The 21,880-nt window shown below is 35.1% G+C and overlaps 2 protein-coding genes across 5 annotated transcripts in view; one reads left to right on the top strand and one right to left on the bottom strand.

Annotated features, from left to right (window-relative positions):
• LOC149786097 (importin subunit alpha-7-like) overlaps positions 1-5,355 on the bottom strand; it is a 42,130-nt gene extending 36,775 nt beyond the window's left edge. For all 3 annotated transcript variants that reach the window (XM_089976404.1, XM_089976405.1, XM_089976406.1), the window contains exons 1-2: positions 5,256-5,355; positions 526-657 (exon numbers count right to left, since the gene is read on the bottom strand). In XM_089976404.1, coding sequence (XP_089832530.1) covers positions 526-657; positions 5,256-5,267 — 144 coding nt within the window. In that variant the 5' untranslated portion in view covers positions 5,268-5,355. The remainder of the gene's footprint in view (positions 1-525; positions 658-5,255) is intronic.
• Positions 5,356-5,524: 169 nt separating this feature from the next.
• The window catches only part of LOC149786096 (protein MIX23-like), a 32,360-nt gene continuing 16,004 nt past the window's right edge, over positions 5,525-21,880 (top strand). The window contains exons 1-3 of one of the 2 annotated variants that reach the window (XM_089976402.1): positions 5,525-5,589; positions 12,433-12,558; positions 14,933-15,079. In XM_089976402.1, coding sequence (XP_089832528.1) covers positions 5,530-5,589; positions 12,433-12,558; positions 14,933-15,079 — 333 coding nt within the window. In that variant the 5' untranslated portion in view covers positions 5,525-5,529. Of the gene's footprint in view, positions 5,590-5,842; positions 5,908-12,432; positions 12,559-14,932; positions 15,080-21,880 lie in introns of those variants that run through there. The other variant, XM_089976403.1, reaches the window with a different exon arrangement.

The raw sequence follows: 21,880 nt of genomic DNA, 5'->3' as shown, positions 1-21,880 counted from the left end.
ATTTATGCTAGGGTGCAATGTTAAATCTCTCACATTATTTCTCTTCAATATTGTTAGTTCACTTCATATATTACAAATTATTCATCTGAATCCCTAATGTATATTACACTGCAAAGCTTTATAAATGGTTCCATTTGAAATGCATGCATCTTGTATTCCAAAATCTAATTGTTATGTCTGGTTTTCATAATTTATTTAGCAGGAAAAACTCTGAATCCCCAAGCCTATGATTCTCAGTAATGTATACTGTGAAAAGATGCACGCAGAAATCAAGATTTGGGGGACGCTGGACAAAAAAATTGCAGGATGATCCTGCACTCTAAGTGCAATACTGAAAAATGAAAAGCACAGATAGAAACTAACTACACGTCTGTATCATAATATGCCTCCAGATGTTGAGAATGTCTTAAAATGGAAAAATGCCGTTGCATGTTTAAATAGGGTGATTGGTGGTTTCTTTCCTGCAAAGTGTGAAAACAATCTTGCAAACAGAATGGCATCAATTACCTTCTGTATTTTTCATACCTGTTCATCTCTCTTTTGTTTTCTAAGCTGAATTCCCTCTTCTTCACGCCTGCGCCTAAGTTCTTCAGAGTCCAAGGCCTTGTTCTTGTATGCTCGGAGTCGATGGTTTGCAGGACTTGCATCGGCAGACATCTGACCATCAAAGAAGATAACATGTAAGATCAGTCAAAATAATTTTGTTGCTAAAGTGAAAAGAATTAGCTGAATATGTGGTATAATTTTATGACACAAAATGTCAAATATTTTACAGCTTAGATATCACAGTACCTAGTTTATAAACAGTAACGATATCATTCAGTCAGCTGTCGCAAAGACTATTACCTGCATGGCAGGGTTTTGTGGATGAGTAGGAATGGTGTAAGCCTGGCCTTTAACAACCATGTCTCGATGGCAGAAGGATGGTTGGGGTAAATGGAATGAAAGGGCCTGTTTCTAGTCTATAATACAGGATTAAGGTTAGTTTTTTCTCTCTAAAGATTCATGCAAAGAATTAAGATGAATGTGTGAAAATCACATATCTGCAAACCCAATATTTTCTTACTTTGATAAATTCTCCCATACTGAGAAATTCCCTCACCTTTTTACAACCACTCCCTGGAGTGACCTGTTGCAGCATTTGATACCTGACCAGTCCAGTACGTCTTTTGGAAAGGCACTTAGTTCACATGTTCTCTGCATTACATAGCCAACAACATGGAAAAAGTGCTGCTAAAACCAACAAAACAAAACCAGTCCCCTAGATCTCTTCATATCCTGAGGACTACGTCCTTTTCTTACTATCATTACTACTACAGTGTATTAATTAGTATTATAATTTGTATCAGAGATCTCGATAGGATTTTAAAACTAGGAGTCCAGGACTCCCATTTTGGTAAAAACAGAAGTACCACCATCAAAAGTTGCAGTCCCTTCTTTCCTACAGAATCAACACAGACCTGAGTGCATCAAATTTTAGATGGAGAGGTTTTCATAATGTAATCACTCACTATAATATAGCTTCATTACAACAGTCCATTGACAAGATCGCAAACTTGTGGTTTATTTATTTGTATATGTACTTGTAGTAATTTTAGGCAAATAAATAGTATCTGAATTGTGGTCTTTTCCCGTATTTTCTCAAATACATGTAAAGTCACAAAAAAGCTTAGACTTTAAAACGCATCTCGCGAATTCCACAACATAGCATTGTCCCATACATTTCTGACCTACATAATTTGCATCTGAAAGTCAAATCTTTAATAAAATAATACCTAGGCTTTGGTTTCAATGATTTGTATTTTTTTTCTGAATATATTTGCCCCATGATTTAAGAAAACAGATGATCTAATAAACTGGTACATCCCAGACTTAGTGAAGTCCGCCATTATTCCCCGCTAGGCCTATTGGTTCACTTACAGTTTCTAACTAATTTGATGAAATAGTGTATAAGAGGCAGTTAATATATATCCAGATCACATATACTGATCTTAAAACACAAGTCCGTACGTCTTATCATCAAAGGATAGCATGCAGGAAATTGATAGTTGCTACCTTACTCGGAAAAGGGTTAATGGTCAATCAGCTATCAAAACATCATGCTTGTGAACGGGCAAGAGTTTGTTTGTCAGCATAATTGATATAAAAACTAGGCCTAGCTACTGATGCCTTGATGAATACATTTCGCTACAACACTAGAACTAACCCGGCTAAGGCGAGAAGCATTTAAAAAAAAATGGTTTGGTCAATCAATGTACCGCTTAAATAATCACAGGGCAAAGTCTTTTTTGCTTTCCTAACAGAAGAAGGCGAAGTTTACGTTTTCTGGCGACTTGTCTCCCACTTACGAATAGCATTTTGTCTAAGTCTCAACATGTCTTTATTCTGCTTATTCTGCTACATTCAGAAATGAACACAATAACAAAAGCTAATGTTGTTTACTTGATGTACTTTTATAAATGACCACACGTACATCCCTGGGTCTTTCTGCCTCTGAATTCGATCACTGTAAATATCAGTGCATTTTCCCACCTGGCCGCCAGTCAAAGACTTTGAACTTACCGCCCAGCTATTGCATCATGTTCTTTTTTATGTACTCTTATAAAATGGCAACATAGTATGTATCAAGCATCTTTCAGTCACTGAATTCTGTCATTGTAAATATCAGCACAGCTAACTGATTAACATTTTCCCCACAAAGCAGGTGGCTGAAGCAGGACTGGCAAGTCTTTGAATTTTGCCGCACACCTATTACATGTGTAAGGAGGACTCCCGCCTCAGTGATTTTCTGCACCACAGATCAAAACTTGGCATCCAAATACGTGTAATTAAGCGTTTCCGAGATCTCTGTAGATGTCAATAGTGATCCTAAACCTTGCAATGGAGCAAATAAAACTATTGTCAAACACAAAAAGTTGACTTGAGTAAAAATATATTATGTAAGTACAGTTATATTTTTTCAAAAAGTTTGGCTAATGATTAAGTTATTAGGCCTATATAAGGTACAATATATTGGTATGTTTACACTGACTGTACTTTGACAACCATGACAGAGAACATGATATACTCATGGTAATTTGCTTTCCAAATAGAGCTTGTTGTATATTTCATTATTCTACAACATTTTATTCAATGTACACCACATTTAATACAATCTTTACTTCCAAAGAAGGATGCAATGTCCTAATATGAAACACCTAAAAACTTTGCTGAAAATGTATATAATTAAATGAAATAATCATTGCCATCCAACAGAAAAATATTTATGAAGAATATAAACCCCATTTTAAAATAGATTTCTACAGTGAAATTTGGTCATACTAGTACAGATAAAAAGACCATTTGATTTGTATAAAGATATGTATGCAAGATCTTCAAACACTGACAATATGTTGAAAAAGCGCCAGGTCTGAATCACACCTGGCTGCCCCATTGATACATATATAGTATTCTAACACTTTCCCCATTTGTTTGTATCCACTACAGATTTTAAAAACACAGCATCAAGCATGTAAAAATATACACAAAACTCATTTTATTCATCAATTTATAATTTCTAACTTGACTGCTGCCATGAAATCCCAAACACTGCCAACTTACTGGCGCTTTGAATTAAGTTGGAGTTTCTTTAGTAATATGGTCACCCTATCTGTATGGGCAGGTCTATTTTTCAAGCAACAGATGTGATGAAGTTCACCTCTTGTTAATATCCAAAATTCCATAAATGTTGGAGTTACTTCTCTTCAAAATTTACTCCTTTTTTATTTGTTCAATTTGTTTAATAAATATTACAACTAGACCATGCAATATTGGTTGCAAACAGATTTCACTGAAAATTGGCTGTTCTATATACCAGAAAAGGACAGTGAGCAGTGAGACCTTCCTATTAGTTTGAAATGCCAATGAGATGATGGTGATAAGGGGCCCCCTGGCAATACTCAGGTTAGAAATTATAAATTGAAGAATGAAATGACTCAGTTTTCTGCATGTTTTATCCCCTTGCTGCTTTTATGCTTTAAAATGAGAAGGGGGTACAAAAAAAGGAGAGTGTGAATACTGTATAGGACTGTTTTAATACCTTGTCCACTAAGTAGGGCTATTTCCACTGTCCTATGTAATGACTGACAGTGACCACATAAAGGCCATGTTCAGGTGACTCATGTTATTACCATGATTGCTAACTGAATCAGCCAATCTGATAACGTCTTATATTTTAAAGTTTGGGATACCTGGCAGTATGACTGAAGAGCAACAATGTGTTCCAAATGATTTGATTCACTTTAAGATTTGTAAAGCTGCACAGATGTGATTTTGGTGTTCCACATAAAAAGCTGAAATTTGAAAGGGGGGTTTGGGGGGTCCCCGATCTGGGGGTCAAAAAATGCATTTTACAATCATAAAAAAACTGATCCTAGTGCAACTTATTATCATAATATATGACAAAATATTAATTTTAAAAACTAACAAACTTACCAACAAATTTCAACTTGAATAATTTCACAATATTTATCGTCACATGAATTTGTTCTCAATACTATTGGTGCTTAAGTTATTTCATTTGCATGTCAGTGTTCACACCATAATTAAGTCACAATAATTTCTCAATTTTTGCTGCAACCATATTATACTTCTCTCTTTTCATAACAAATTTAATCTATAAAAATAAACACCCAAGTACTATGAAGTTTGAAAGAAAAGTGTCAACTATAACAATAACTTTCAGTTTTGATGTATACTTCATACACATGTTGAAAATAGTTCAAATGTTAACCGGCCAAATAGAAACAAATCTTCAGAATACCTTCTTTGGAACCCAATTATAGATTATGACAAGGGTGAAAAATACTAATGCAATAAAATATAACCCACGATTAGAAATCCTTGTAGTGATTAGTTATAAATGCGACGCAAAGTGCAAGGCGGCCATGATCAGCTGATTCGAAGTTACTGTTTGTATTTATAATGATACTGATATTCTAAACAAAGAAAATCATTACATATGATACTCATATGATCTACCTTCTTCTCTGGTATTAGTGAAGGGCTGTCTTTGTGCTAACTTTTGAGTGATATGGCAGTTTCTTGATTTCTCGTAATCACGATACAAAACAGCACACCAGAATTGGGTCGATCGCCTGAAACCTATTACTGAACCTGAAAACCACCTGCCACTGTAATTAAATCGCCTATATTATGACCGTGTCATTTGTAAAAGATAGATGTTGTATAAAATATAAATATGTTATGAAGCTTACATCTACAGGCATTAGGCAAGACAATTATCTTTAAATGTTCCTTTCTTTTCAGCGTGGTTTCTATTTCTTTTCTTCTCAATTTCCGTCGTGACCTTGGGCATGCGTGATGGTCATTGATTTTATGAATTAAAACTTGAAATGAAGAATTTATATAACAGATGTAGCTAGTTTTCTTAAGTAAATGCTGGAAAGATTTTAATTGTTTTGTTCTCATATTTTGCATAAAAAGCAACTTTATCCAACATCTCTTGCAAACGAGAATTGGTATTTAGTAATGGCGGCCTCCACGAACAGCGAGATTAACCTCACGTGCGAAGATTTTCTTGAATTTCAGGTATATAAATGTCACAAAATATAAAACGACACGCTGTAACTTTTGTTTGAATGTTTTGCTGTTGCATGTAATGATAATTTGGAAAATACTACAAAGGAGAGGCCTACAGTATAACTGAGAATAAAATGTCCTTGACATGCTTGACGTTTCCGATGCCGGTATAGGACATGACGGTAAATGTTATGTGTTTACGATGTGAAGTTATATATGAAGAAATAATATAATGGGTTTGGTGCATACACACACTGTGATATGTTGTGTTATCAGCAGATCAAAACTTGAATCTCAGAAGAGGACGAATTACAAATTCTCTAACCGGTATGATGATCATTTCGACATAAAGTTAAATGTTACGCTCTACAAGTTTGACGCCCGGTTCCGGTTGGGGAAAACGTGGTTTATAATAATAAACATGTGACGGGGCGCTCACCAGTTATTATGTACTTTTGAAAGGGTGACGTATGTAAGGTGAAGTTGCTTGCATTTAAAACATGCACAGTGGTGAGAATGTTGGCATACCTCTATGCTACATTAATCAAATGTGGATGATATTTCTTTGGATATTGTACTTTTGGAAATTGTACATGATCTAAACACATTGCTAACTAAACTGACTGCTCCCTTGTGCTAACAGAAATCAGCCTGAATTAGTCTAAAGTACACTATCCGTAGCAGCTATTAAAAAAGGGAAAATGAATTTTGCCAGACTAGACAATACCTAGCTACGATGTCGTAGCCTCAACTTGATTTTGTTGTGGTTGAGGCTACGAACTGATTCCATATCATGTAATGGAGCAAAAAATATCATCGCTAAAGTCAGAAAAACAAACAGTGTAGAAATCAACTACATAAGTATAATCATGTTGTGAAAGAAGTTTGGCTTATTTTGAATTTGTTAAGCCCTTATACGATAAAATAAATTGGCATGGTTACTCTAACCTTGTACTGTCCGCCATGACAGATAACGCGAGACTCTCGCCGTGACCCCTTTTCTACGTAAGGCTTGCCAGACCATATTTTGGATATTCTACGCTATATTAGTATCAATCAAGTGCGAATAATCGCTTCTTGGTGAATTTCAAAGTTGCCGATAAACCGTATTTACTTTTAATGCGCAGAATTTCTGACCCAAACGGTGCCAAATTTTTACTACGATTTGTTTACATTTCCAAATAAGGCGTCAGTGTCCTTATATGGCACACAAACAAACTAGGCTGAGAACGAAGTAATCATTATTTGAAATAATATGGCGGATGATCTAAACGAAAATATCGGCTAAAAAAGGTAAACGAGATTTTTCAACTATTTCTACAATGATTTTCGATATTTCCGGTATTAAATAAGAGGACTATTCAATTTATTGGATTATATGCAAGGAATGTGTTTAAAGTGTTATTATTAGGCTAAGAGAGCGCCGGGTGTGATTCACACCCGGCTTGCTCCATTAACACGTATATGCTCATGTTAGTACCCTGTCCACGAGGTACGAGTAAGGGTACTAATATTAGTACTAGACAATACCAGCTTCAGAAAGTGCAATTAATGAATTACCAAATATATAAAATGTAAAAAAAATTAACTGCTCTTTTTAATTACAATTTACCTCTGAAGTGAAAATGACCAAGTGAAGCTAGCACTTTTTTGAAAGGTGCACATCTGGAGTAAGACCAAGCTGTTTACTCTATAACCCATATTACACCCATCAGTCATATACCAAAATAAAGGGAATTAAAGGTTGTTTGAACTGTATCTAAGATATACAAGGTCTATTTTAAATAGCCAGTATAACCAGTGAGGAAGCCGGGGAAATGCTTTTTCTTTAAAATTCTTGCCCTATGCAAAATACGAAACTGTAGAGCGCCACCTTAAGTCTGATCCTTGATCTTGCCTTATAAGTGTCAAATTTCATCATCATTAAATTTCTCAAAATGAATCTTGGAAAATATTTGGAATACATTTCAACATGTTATTGGTTATAAATATTTAGTTTTAACACAAATATAGCAGGCTATAAGGATTTTCTTCACTCTCAGAGACAGAGGTCTAAAAGGATAAAGATGGAATCGATCACCTGTGCAAATGAGTCAGATAGTGATGTTTGATTGGTTGAATGCCAGGGATGATGTCATGACAAAATTATCAATTCTTCGTATATCATTCCACCCCATTTTGACACACCCTACTTTGATGGGGTGTAATAATCTCAGTTTTTGAGAGAAGGCGAATCAGAAATTGATGTCATGATAACATTTGTTTTTCTCTGAACAACACATGGGTTAATTATAAAGAAAATTAGGAGTACCCATCAATGGATGTAGAGCTGTCGGGTCCAACCTGTAACAATATAACTAGCAATAACCAGTAGGGGAGACTACTCATACTAGCAAATATATCCTGGTGTCATTTTTGGGGGTATAATTTATGCTGAAACACTTTGCACTGACATAGGCAGTTGATTGGCCATAATGATGGAGTCTGCTGGTAGTGTGCTTTGTGTGTATATATATATATATATATATATATATATATATATATATATATATATATATATATATATAAAGTTACATATTCTGAGTTAACATATTAACTCCTGTAGGTTTTTGTCATTTTCGCCTGAAATTCAAGTAGGGAACACATTTTGAAAGCTATTTCTGAATACATCCTAACACATTAACTTCCAGGTGATTTTCAAATAAACTAATGCGTAGTTGTGTTAGAAACATCGTTTTTCATTGGCTATTTGGCTCGCACATGAGCAGAAGGGTAAAAGTTGGAGTTATGTTGTTTTTTTAATGGACCCAATATTTTCATATTGAGACCACTCTTTATTCCAAATGCCCATCTTTTCCTACTTTTTGCAAAGGTTCATCTGTCTGTTTGCAGTTCATACCAGTCTGCCTTAGATCTGAGACCAAAAAGTCTAAAATCCAGATACGACCATGGGCCAGTTTTGGGTGGAAAAAAATCGGGTCCAAAAAATGAGGTTTTTCTCACTGTATTTTGCAGTACAACTAGAACTTCTAGATTATTTGGTATCATTGTAAAGCTACATCTGTCAACCTTTCAATAATACCACCCACTTTAGTGTATCGTAAATGACCTTGACGCTGTAGAGCTTGGCAGTAGGCTACTACTTCCTGCCATGTAAACTCATCGGCAGGGATTAATGTGTTAAGCAGATTCTTACAAAAATGGGCCATGTCACCTTCAGAAGTATTTAAAATTACTAGCGCCCAGAGACCTCCATGTTGGTCAGACTACAGAGATCAAAGATTTGTGTCACCATTGATGACTTTGATTCATTTTGCATGTTTAAGGAATTAAGATGTGAAGGATGGATTTCAGCACTGAATGGAAAACTTTATAACTTTTGTTGGAATGTGCTGGATCATGTGGTAAGTTATCTATGGAATTAATGTGTCCATATTTCAGGAAAGTAAATACCTTTTTAATTTTTTTTTTAATCAACGTTTTCTCATAGAAAGCTTATGTAGCCTGGTAGTTCAGTAACTTGAAAGACAAGATGAGTCTATATGACAGTACAGGCATATGTAGCCTGGTAGTTCAGTAACTTGAAAGACAAGATGAGTCTCTATGACAGTACAGGCTTATGTAGCCTGGTAGTTCAGTAACTTGAAAGACAAGATGAGTTTATATGACAGTACAGGTCTGAAGGATCAGTTGTTTACAGATTATGAATTTGTGGCTTTGAATTGAACCAAAGTCTGTGGCAATGAAGGTAAATATTTAATGATGAATATAAGTCAGATATATATTCTGATAGTAAAACCAGGTATTTGTTACCATGCTACTTGATTTTTTAAATTTAAAACTCCGCAGATGGTAGTGTTGTGTAGATCATTAAGGGCGTAACTACAGACATATTGTTTAAAAAAATTCCCACTCTGTGACAAGGAAATGAAAAGTTGTTATGGTGTATTCCTCTCTGTGACACCCGATGAATGTCATATCAGTAGATTTACAAAGCTGGAAATTTAATTTTTATTTTGCATATTTGTGCGGTATATGAGTTATATAAAGTTAATGAGATGCCTATTGGGCTCGTAAAAAAATAATCTAATTTGCTTGAGAAAACTTCATTTGTGCTGATGAAATGTGGAAATTTATTTTCAAGATGTTGTCACATCTGCCATAACACAATGTATCATGCTGAAACAGGTTTTTTTAATTCCTAAATTCCCTGACTTGGTTGTGTTTTGAAAAACACAATTTTCAGTAATCTTTGAAAATAGAAAGAAAAACAATACACCACTTCAGCATATGCCTGTTACATGTAGTATGTATAAAATTGGTAAACAGTCATGGTAACAGTATCCTTTGGGTACTTTAATTAGTGGCAATTAAAAAGCAGAGGTCAGGTATAAACCACCATTTCACATATTACTTAATTGAAAGAATGAAAAATAGCTAGTGAGATGTATTTGAAGACTGTGGTGGGTGAGCCCATTGTATTAATTTGCATAGGTAAAGATCATGAAGTGGAACAACCCATTGTAGGTATAACAAAGAGATACATTTAGCAAAACAAAAGTTATTACATATCATAACCTTGAAAGAGAATATTTAAGCCATCTGTATTAAAAATTATTGACAAGATTGTTAACAGCAGCATTTTGTCTTTGAAGTCGGATTTAGGAAGCAGTTAGCTGCTGTATTACCAAATCAAGCAAAGTCCAGCAAAATAAATTGCATAATTCCTCAGAGGTCTTGGAATCGCTTAATCACATGTATTTGGATGCAGATTTTTTATCAGGGATGCAGAAAATCACTTAGCAGGCATCCTCCATATGCATGCAATAGCTTGGTGGCAAATTCAGTGGCTTGCCAATCCTGCTTCAACCACCTGCTGAGTGAGAAAATGTGTTGATCAATTATCATTTTAGCTTTGCTGATATTTACAAGACAGAATTCATTGTCTGAAAAGCCCCCAGATGGCCTTCATAAGAGTACATCAAAAGAACATTTCCCACAAGTTCAAAGACTGTGACTAGCTTCTGAGTGATGGGAAAATGTCCTGATATTTACAGTGACTGAATTCAGAGGCAAAAAGACCCAGTGATGTACATGTGGTCATTATAAGAGTACAAGAAATGAACAACTTGAACTTTCATTATCTTGTTCATTTTCTAATGTAGCTGAATAAGTAGTGCATATGACCTCAAAATCAAGATATGTGAAGACTTAGACAAAATGCTGTTTGCATATTTGGATAAGTATTTTGGGGTTAAAAGGCAAATTGACTAAGAATATAACGAGATTCAGAAGAGTGCTAAAGTTGCTAGAACTAATAGTTCGGATTGAACAGTAGCCAAGTGTTAAGACTGTATGTGATGTCTGGCTTACTGTTTGGAATGAGGCCTTTCCTTGAATAGACAAAATTCAGTCTCACTTTAATTAATGGACAGACAAGAGGTATATGTCGGTGGTGTAAAGAATTTGGAAAATTAAACTCAGTGACAGCCACTGGTTCATCTCATCTGGATATTTAGCCACTTCAGGTATACCCAATATGTTTATGAGAGAGTACTGCAATTTTGCTGGTGGGACTCTGATTTGTACCAAAATCGGAGTCCTGGACTCTAGTTGAAAAATCCTAGCAAGACCTCTGAATTCTTGTTGACAAAGTTTTACTTTGTGAAGCATGCCAGTAGAAAAAAGAGGGGGATGGGGATTTAGTCTTGCATATATTGCAAACAACATATCGACATACTTCATTCCTGTGTGTATGGTGTCTGTCGAAATAGTAGCACCACTTGCATGTAACATCTACGACATGCTGAACTGAACATTCAGATTAGTTCTCTTTATTACTATATGGTATCTTAATCTTGTCAGAATAACTAACCATTGATTGACCTCTTTTTTCAGGATGATTTTAACCATGAAATAGATTGAATGAAAGATAATAATAAGCACATGCTCCTTTTGTACAGTTGATTTGTGTTGATAAAATGGTACCACCCATACTGGACAGATGCATTTATTACTGCTGTATTACCTGTAAAGCCCACATTCAACTCAAAAATAATATCCCCCATTCTACCAATGAAATGATCAGTTCCAAATGTGATGTATATTCATTTATTTGTAGGGGGCCCCGAGTGGCCGAGTGGTCTAAAGCGCTGTCCATTACGGATCACTGCCATCTCACTTCTGTCTGCGTGGGTGAGAGTCTAGGATTTGGCTAATGTGGGTATGTGAGAAAGCTTGCCAGTAGCTTCTCGTGGGTCGGTGGTTCTTTCCGGGGTTTTCCCGGGTTCTTCCTCCACCATTATTACTGGCTGCCATGCACAGCCTATCATGTGCTGAGAAATGGCATTAAACCCCACAACAACAACAACATTTATTTGTAAAGACAAGCATATCTCATGATCCAACTTCATCAGATAGTTTTGAGAATGCTAATGTTATTGTTGTCCAGAACGACTTGGTTCTGACCAGGATTAGCTCAGAGAATTCAGAAGAGAAGTTTGAACACCACTACCATCCAGTCTCTAGTGAGTATAGTGATGAACACTAATGACACTTGCATTACTTTCAACCCCATTGAACCCTAATGAATTTATATTTGTAGTGTAGCAATTGCAATATTGCATGGCAAATGATATTAAAAATGGGGAATATTTGGACAGATAGAAATTGTAGAGGCATGTGGAATTTGAGTTAGGGCTTATGATTTTTTCTTTAAATCGTCAGCTCTGGGCCTGTTTGTAAAAAAAATTCTTTGAACACTGAACACTTGTCTTTTGTAGCAAGCTTTAAGGAAGATGCAGACCCTTGATATCATCGTCTGTGCTTTAAACATTGCTGTGTATTTTTCAGGAAGCTTTAAAGAAGATGCGGACCCTAGATGACAGCATTGTCTGTGCTTTAAACACTACTATACCTACAAATTCTTTTGCATCCAAAGTTGATGTAAAAGAGCAGTGCAAACACCTGTATGAAAAAGTATGTAGATTTTGATTTATTAGCACACCTTGATTACATTTATATTTCCTCCTAAAATAAACTGTGATAATGGCCATGTGCTGTCTTGTTTCTAATCATCATTCATGATAATCTTGGCTGCTAAATCTACAGAGTCTGGTATAATCACATTTTTGTTGAGATGATCTTAGTGGGAGCTCATAATAGTAATTATTTTGGCAAATGATTACATCTGTATCCACATGTCCATCTGTTTCAACATGTCCATCTATATCCACATCTCCATCTGTATCCACATGTCCATATATATCCACATCTCCATACGTATCCACATGCCCATCTGTCTGCAAACACCTTAGATTAACCTCAGTGTGAAATATTTTGTATTTTTTATTTAAATTTAGTTTTATCAACCCCAAAATATGCTGTTGGATGTGATCACATCTTGGTGAAATTCCTAGTGGGCATCAATATAGAATATTTTATTGTGAGGGAAGGATTGTTTTCTGACATCCATTGCATAGGTTTGCCACATGCTAAGTGAATCTGCTTTGTTTATTTAGCTCAGGTAGCAAGCACTTGCTACCATCAAGGAAAAAGTTAATTTCAAACTCGAGAAATCTGCTAAAAATAAGTTACCAATTAAATAAGTAGTAAAGATGTTTTTTGGTCAGCTGCAGTTTCTGATTTTCTTTTAAGGCAAGGAAGAAAGGGATTTACAGTATGGAGACCATATTAAATATAACATTATATATAATCACAGATATTTCATGGATTAATCACTTTTCCAAAGTTATAAATTGACACGTTAAAAACTGTACTAAAATATTTAGCTCAGCTGGCCATAAGAGCAAATAAGCTTATGCTATGCACTGCATTTGTCCTACATCATGAATAAATGCCCCTTTTTACTTCTCAAAATCACTGCAGTGGTTTCTTTAAATGATGGCAATCCACTATCAAATATGGCTGCTATTGCTAAAACCTAGGAAAATAATTAAATACCTTTTAAGAAACCACACAGTAGAATGAGACCAGATATGACAGTGATAACATCTTCACATGAAGATCTTTCAGATTTTATGACTGCTCAAGTGACCTAGTGGTTAGAGCATCTGCCTCGGATGCAGGAGGTCGTGGGTTCGATCCCCAACCGAGTCATACCAAAGACTTAGAAAAATGGTAATAACATCTACCTCACTTGGTGCTCAGCATTAAGAGGTTAGTGTTAGGACTGGTCGACCTGGTGTCAGGATAATACGACTGGGTGGGACATCATGCTACATGTCTGTGAGATGATGCCCCAGTGCTAGGCATCACTATAAACTGCCACACTGCAGACATCGTAGCGATATGACTGAAAAATTGTTAAAGCAATGTTAAAAATCGAAATCACACACACACACTTTCAGATTTTATAAATGATACTGAGCCAAAACCTATTAAAAGTAGAAAACCCTGTATGTCATCCATCAACAATTGCTTTTTTCAGTTTCTTATAAAACACCAGATAAATTGCAGTCAAACATGTCACAGATTCTGCTATATATACCTGTATTTAACTAGCAGTGCATCATCAAAGGCAACATGTGGGGTGGAAAGCTTATTATTCATGCTGTACATGTGAGTGCTAATTATAGGTAACCAAGGAAATGCAGAGAACAGAAATAATAGTTCCACTTTCATAGTTCATATGCTTCATACACAATGTTTATAGCTTTTGATACAATTAGGCAATGATTTTAGTAATATAGAGGGATTTGCAGATGGGGCCCAGCAGGGAGCTGAGTTTTAATAATTTACAAGTGTCTTTCAAAAATTAAAAAACTAATAAAATGCAGTATTTTGCTTGCAGTCTTGCAGTTTCTTTCATGAAATTAGATAACACTTTTTGGTGGGACATGGATGGGCAATTTACTTGTAGTACAAGAGGGTTGTGATCTAGAGGGACCCAGAGAGTTGGTCTATAGGGATTTCTTTTAGCTCTGTGGAAAGAAACCACTGAATAATATTTCGCAAAACTTGAGAAACTGTGAAACTTTTGTTTTCATATGATTTGAAATCAGAAGCATTAGAAAAATGGAAAGCATCCTTCTGATCCAGATTTATTGGCCATCTGCTCTTGCACTTGGCTGTTAGGCATATTTCACCAGGTAGTTGGTTTTTGTCCCACTTGGATCTCATATTCACCATCTTTGGCAGCACTGTTTAGGGCATTTTCCATTGAGCTCAACATCAGACAAAGTTATTTCCACATGTTTTTGATAGAAATAGTCACCTGCATAGATACATTTTTTTCATGGATGTAAATTGGCATAGGTGCTGATGGCAGAAATTACATATTTTTTGGTTCAGATGATGACATTTTAACTTGAAAATTTGTTTTCTTTTATAGATGATGAATGCTTTCCAACATCGGGAGTCAGAAGTAAAAAGATGTGTAGCTGTAGTGTCGGATAATGTGGCTAGATTAAAGGAAGAGCGATCTAAAGATATTGATGATATAGAAGTATTAAAAAAGCTTAGAAAGGAACAGACTAAGGTTTGTTGCTGTCCTGTGTATTGTATTGGTTAACGTTTAAACTTGGGAACAGACTAAGGTTTGTTGCTGTCTTGTATATTGTATTGGATAACCTTTAAACATAGGAACAGACTATGGTTTGTTGCTGTCTTGTGTATTGTATTGGATAACCTTCAAACTTAGGAACAAACTATGGTTTGTTGCTGTCTTGTGTATTGTATTGGATAACCTTCAAACATAGGAACAGACTGGTTTGTTGCTGTCTTATGTATTGTATTGGTTAATGTTTAAACTTAGGAACAGACTATGGCTTGTTGCTGTCTTGTGTATTGTATTGGATGACCTTTAAACTTAGGAACAGACTATGGTTTGTTGCTGTCTTGTGTATTGTATTGGATAACCTTTAAACTTAGGAACAAACTATGGTTTGTTGCTGTCTTTTTTATTGTATTGGATGACCTTTAAACTTAGGAACAGACTATGGTTTGTTGTTGTCTTGTATATTGTATTGTAATACCTTTAAACATAGGAACAAACTATGGTTTGTTGTTGTCTTGTGTATTGTATTGGATGACCTTTAAACTTAGGAACAGACTATGGTTTGTTGTTGTCTTGTGTATTGTATTGGATGACCTTTAAACTTAGGAACAAACTATGGTTTGTTGTTGTCTTGTGTATTGTATTGGATAACACTTCAGCTTTATATAGTAGTGTTTAAACATTGACCACATCAGGGACTATTACTACAGGAGACTTACTACAGGAGACTATAGTACCTTTTTACTAATTGGGATCATCTATACTTTGTACTTTCCACTGTTGACACAATAACTTTTGACATGGTTATCATCAATGCATGAAGAACCATGCTTGTAAACAAAGGGCTCAAGAGTATGTACACATTTCATTATCAAAGGTGTCTGAAAACCCCTGAAAAAAGATGTTATGTTCATTAAAAGTCTACTGGCTGTAGGATCATCCATTCATCTTGCCTTCCAGCTTGTACACAGTCTTTTAAGCATATCCAGTCATACATTTTTTCAGTAGACAGCCACTTGGTAAATACTATGATCACACGCTGAAGATATACAGGTTGGAAAATCACTTTGCTCATGAAGTTTTTATGAGAGTTATTGCTTTTTTTATTATTTACATTTAAATGTTGTGTATTACACAGTCTTATTTAGGAAACTAGTTTGGCACTTTTAAATGGACAGTCATAAAAAAATTGGTAAATGTTATGGTCACCATTTTGCTCCATCTATTTTTATTATTCTGTGTGGGTGCTTACAGCTTTGGTAAGGATGAATCTTTTGATTTTGGAGTCAAAATGTCGTTAAGGTCATGGTGACTGAAAGAAGACATGTTTTCTGTACTAAACGTTATTCCTACATCACATACTAGGTCCAAACTTTGTGGATTACTTGCACATGGGACACATGTTGATTTTTGGATCAAATGGTCAGAGGTCTAGGTCACTGATTGAAATAAAGACAGTGATTTTTATGTAATATCTTTAATATTTTGACCAAAGATTGTGAATGTACTCAAAGCATGGAAAAGGTCTATTGATGGTGGGTCAAGAGGTCAAATGTTAAGGTCATAGTGGTTCAGAGAAGATTGGGTTTTGCAGAATAGCTTCTGTTTAAGAGTAGGTTAGTTGACCAAACTTGTGGATGACTTGTACTTCTGGGATTTGTAGATCAGAATATATCAGGGATTGAAAATAAGTGTGGTCCAAGGTTCAGGACTTTTTCACAGTCAGACCCAAGAGATAAACTTGTCAGAAGCCATACAGACCTTGTCAGAAGCCATTCAGACCTCCCACGTTTCCCAAAAATGGAAAATGGAAATTAAAAGTACTCCTTTAAAAAATTACGTACAAGCAATGTTACTCCAAGCCTACTAACAGTATTGATGTGTACATGATAGTCACACTATTGAAACGTAAGGCTGTATTATTTTACAACTGGATTTGAATACCCTTCCACATAAGTATCAAAGTCACAAGACCTACAGTCTAATGTCATTCAAAGGTTCTTCACCTAATTACTAGCAAGGAAAAATGTCTAAAGTCATCCAGTTGAAGTCTTGTTCAATGAGGCTTGAGATGTTCTATGTAATGGTTGGATAAACATTGTGTTCATGCATATTGTATGACTGGTCCTAAACAGTGAGGTTGAATTAGCCACTGAGTACAACACTAAGATGATAACTGAAATGTGGCTCCACTCCAATGAGCATAACAGAAGATCCCTATTAGTCATGAGTTTATTTAAGTTTGGTTTTGCATCCATTGGCAAATCTGAAATGCTTCAGGATCCCCAAAAATGAAGAAACTGACCTGCATCAAAAAGAATTAGCCAAAAAAAAGATGCAAACATTTAAAGAACACTTGGGGGCCCCAAGTGGCTGAGTGGTCTAAAGCGCTCTCCGTTACGATCACTGCCATCTCACCTCTGTCTGCGCCGGTTCGAGTCTCGGATTCAGCCAATGTGGGTATGTGAGAAAGCTTGCCAGTAGCTTCTCATGGGTTGGAGTTTTTTCCTGGGGTTTTCTCGGGTTCTTCCTCCACCATTAATACTGGCCGCCATGTATAGCTTATCATGTGCTGAAAAATGGCGTTAAACCCAACAACAACAGCAACAATAACAACAAAGAATACTTGAAAACAAATTGGCATTGAGTGGAATGTGATTGGATACAGGAAACTGTTGTGTTCAACCTGTTTAAAGTCCCCATATTTAGCTGATAAGGCCTTCTACCTAGTACAGTGAACTTAAAGATCAACCCATTTCAGGTGCACACAAACAAAAAGCAAATAAAATTGAGCATGTGCAAGACAGCAACTGGCAAAATCTAGTGATGAAGATCATAATTTTGCTGCAGCAGATGGGCCAAAATTTTTTTAAAGCCATGACTAAACTGAATAAAGAGCAGAGAGATTGTATGTCATATCTATTCAGTACTGCCTATTGTTTTGCAAAAGTAGCAAAACCATTTTCTGATTGGTAGAATCTGGAAAGTGATTCTAAATGGCCAGACTTTGAGATTACATCACACAGTGTGTAATATTTTTATCATGTTAAACATTTTTATTTGGCTTTTTGGTTTGATTTATCTAGTCTTGTGACAGTGACAACAATGTTGATTTAAGAAAGGAAACTGCATTGTTTAAAAACAATTACTTTATTCATTTATTTAAAGCTCAGACATGTTTTTGTATTTAATTTGATGTTCCTCACAACAGCCCAAGCAACTCAGTCCTGTTTCTATGCATGTCAGACCTGGCTCCCACAGAGGGTGACAGAACCTGAACACTATTTTCTATCCTTGATATATGGTCAGAAGATAATAGTTTCTTCACATTAAGTTCAAGGCCACATACCTTGTGCAAAGTTTGAGGTCACTGAGACCTGTTGGTCAGTACACTGTCACAAATTGACCATACTGTACTATTATTTAGATAGAGGCCTGTTAAATAACAAGCATGCATATAAAGTGCCATTCTCTATTATATGATGCTGTTCATGGTATTCCCTATTTATTAGATTAGATATTTGTAAGAATTTATCAAATCAAAATCATAAGATAACAAAAATAAATAACACATATTCTCTATTTCTGCTCATTCTCTTGATATTTATTGTCACTAAACTCTTTCATTTAAAACTAATTATGGACAGTATGCATGTAATAGTATTACAGCACTTTAGCTCAAAGGTGGCCGTGTAGTATCAAAAGGCAAAAGGAGTAAATGGCAGAGAATAGATAAATGAAAAGACAGATGGCTGGAAAAGTCATTATTCATGGGTGATATTATGGTATTCAATGTTTCCCATGGAAGGAAGAGTCAATGGCAAGGGCATAATAGTGGCCACCAAATACATTCTCACATTTACAAGATTTTTATAAAAATATGATATATTCTGCAGATTAGACCTATCAGAACCTAAAAATATGATATATTCTGGCAGATGAAACCGATCTGAACCTAAAAATGGGATATATTCTGGCAGATTAGACCAATCTGAACCTAAAATGTGATATTCTGGCAGATTAGACCTATCTCAACCTAAAAATGGGATATATTCTGGCAGATTAGACCAATCTGGACCTAAAAATGTGATATATTCTGGCAGATTAGACCATTCTGAACCAAAAAGTATCATATATTCTGGCAGATTAGACCAATCTGAACCTAAATTTCCTTGTTGTTAGCCACCTTTTGTAATAATTATTTCCTGGATGCTTCCCACCATTGATTGGCATGATAGCATATTTATGTTGTTCTTTTAAATTATTAGTGTTATGTACAGTGGGAAATAATTGACAGATAGCACGAGATATTTTATATATACAAACAATGTTGGATCTTCATTGTGAGAAAATTGTTTTGCACTGTAAGAAAATCATTGACAAACAGCTATAATTATTACTGGAAAGCTGCTTGGATTAAGTTGAATTATTTACTCTGTCATGGTCAGCATGGAAGTGGGCACAAGTTTTGAAATTAATCCCCCAAAAAGGATATCTTTGTGAAACTAGTAAATTCATTGGCATGGACATTCAGTAACAGTTTTAAAACAAAATCATCAATATTTATTGTGCAGATTACAAGTCTAAAGATTAATCATTATAGATGTACCTTTTGACTGTATCTTTATATGAATAAAACAGAGAAATCAATCACATGTTTTTAGTGGCTTTTACTTTTGTCATTGTTTTTTTATTAAAATTGTTACTGGTGTATTGGTGTTTTTTTATTAAAATTGTTACTGGTGTGTTGGTATAGTTATTGTGCAGTCATCTTTGCTGGCCAAGGTTCTGATATGTTAACCCTATAATCTACATCTTGGTGGATTGAGCAGATATTTTAGTGCTTTGACCATGCGACATCAATTGGATCTTTTGAGCTGCCTCCCTTAGTATGTAATGCCAACTAATTAATTGCATGTGACAGCGGTGCATTGTATATTGGCCGAAAAGGGTAGAGGCAATTGACTTCAAAAGGTTACTTGTAAGTTTAAAATCGAAAGCGTGACTACAGACCAGAGAGAAGCAGTTACAGGTGTATTTGAGTGAAAGGTATTTGTACAAACACAGACCAGCAGTGGAATATGCTTATTTATGAGTCTATTCAAGTTGTTTCTCCCCTTGTCTTGATCATGTAGGTAGTGTTCAAATTTGAACAACTTAATTTGATTGGATGCAGTGGCTTGCCACCACATCCAATGAAATTCAAAGACCCGAAGCACAGAAATATCTGCTCAATCCATCAAGGTGTATATAAGGTTAACTTATCAGAACCTTGGCTAGATGTTGTGCAGTATAATTGACCAGTTTGTGGATGTAGTGTGTGACAAAATCTTGAGAATGTAACTAGTATAAATTTTCAATATATTACCATGAATCTTTGTACATGTTATGGCCATGATCTAAAGATGAACATACGGACAAAATAATGCACTGTCACAATTTCTTTTAAGAATTTTGCCCTTTTTGTTCTGCAGAATTAGACTGAATCTTGTGAGTGCAATTTATTTTGCAATATTTTTGCGGTTGCATGGCATATATTTTGGCCATCATCTAAAGATACACATATTGGCAAATCTTTGTGATTCATGATTTTTGTTAGAGTTGTTGCCCTTTTTTTATTGCAGCAGAATGAAATATATGAAATACTTTTTTGAATGCAGCTACTCTTGCAGTTTTCAATGGATTGCTGTTGATCTTTCGACATATTATGGACAACTTGAGACATATGTGCTTTGTACTTGCCCCTTTTTTCAGTGGATTCATCTCTTCATGATATTGGGGTGGAATATTGGAGAAGATGGGATATATTTACTACCACCATTCCAACAAAATTACAAATATTTTGTGGTCCTCTAGTTTTTGATTCAGAAAACATTTTTGAGTTAAAGTATTGAAAGTTTTAGGAATCCTTAAAATATATTGTTTTCCGTTTGTGTATACTTGAAAAATTAATTAATGAGAATATTTGAAGAATTACAGCAATATGACCATGCAGTTACACTTATATGACCAAATAATATATTATCACATAAAGATTCTTTTTAGCTCAACTGGAGATCTTTTGGAATGGTCTGTTTTACATCAATCTCTTAGCACAAATATGTTATTGTAACTCATACTAAAGTACTACGAGAATTGTTATGAAGCATTATTTCAATGGTTTAGATGGATTTAATTGGAAATTATGACATGATGTACTTGGTTCTAATTGAAAATGGTACCACATGGGCATTCAGTATGACTATACCAGTGGCCATCTTGAAAACCTAATTATCTCTGCTCCTCCTTAATGAATGGTCATATCAACATGGAGTTTTCATAAAGAGTTCTTATAATGTCTAGTTATTCCTAGACAAAAATGGTGTCAATTTGATGCCCATTATGACCACCGTATCAGTCATCTTGATAACCTTGTAGTAACTACTTCTCCTGAATTGAAAGTCATATTATATTGACTTGGGGGTTACAAGAAATACTTTGTTGTGTACATTTAGTTTTTATTGTGTACCTAACATTTGTCATGATTGTAATTGAAAGTTGTGAATGGAGGTTTGCCTGCCTGACTTTTGTCATGCTTTTAAGTAGTAAACAAAATATTTACTGGAATTTAAGGCTTAACATTGCTGAGGAGTTGGTGGAACTTTCCTTTAGTTTTCAAGAGAGACTTTGTAAACAAGTATTCATTCTTTTCTGTGGAATCATTTCTTGTTGTGTTCAGATGTAATTTAAGAAGAGTTATTCATTCAAACTATTCATTATACTTACTGTGCCCATTAACTGGAT

Source organism: Sinohyriopsis cumingii, chromosome 12, assembly GCF_028554795.1.
Source record: "Sinohyriopsis cumingii isolate HCF-2022 chromosome 12, ASM2855479v2, whole genome shotgun sequence".
Classification (NCBI taxonomy): Eukaryota; Metazoa; Mollusca; class Bivalvia; order Unionida; family Unionidae; genus Sinohyriopsis; species Sinohyriopsis cumingii.
Note: the sequence above shows the minus strand (reverse complement) of the source record. Positions and strands in the feature narration are given on the sequence as shown.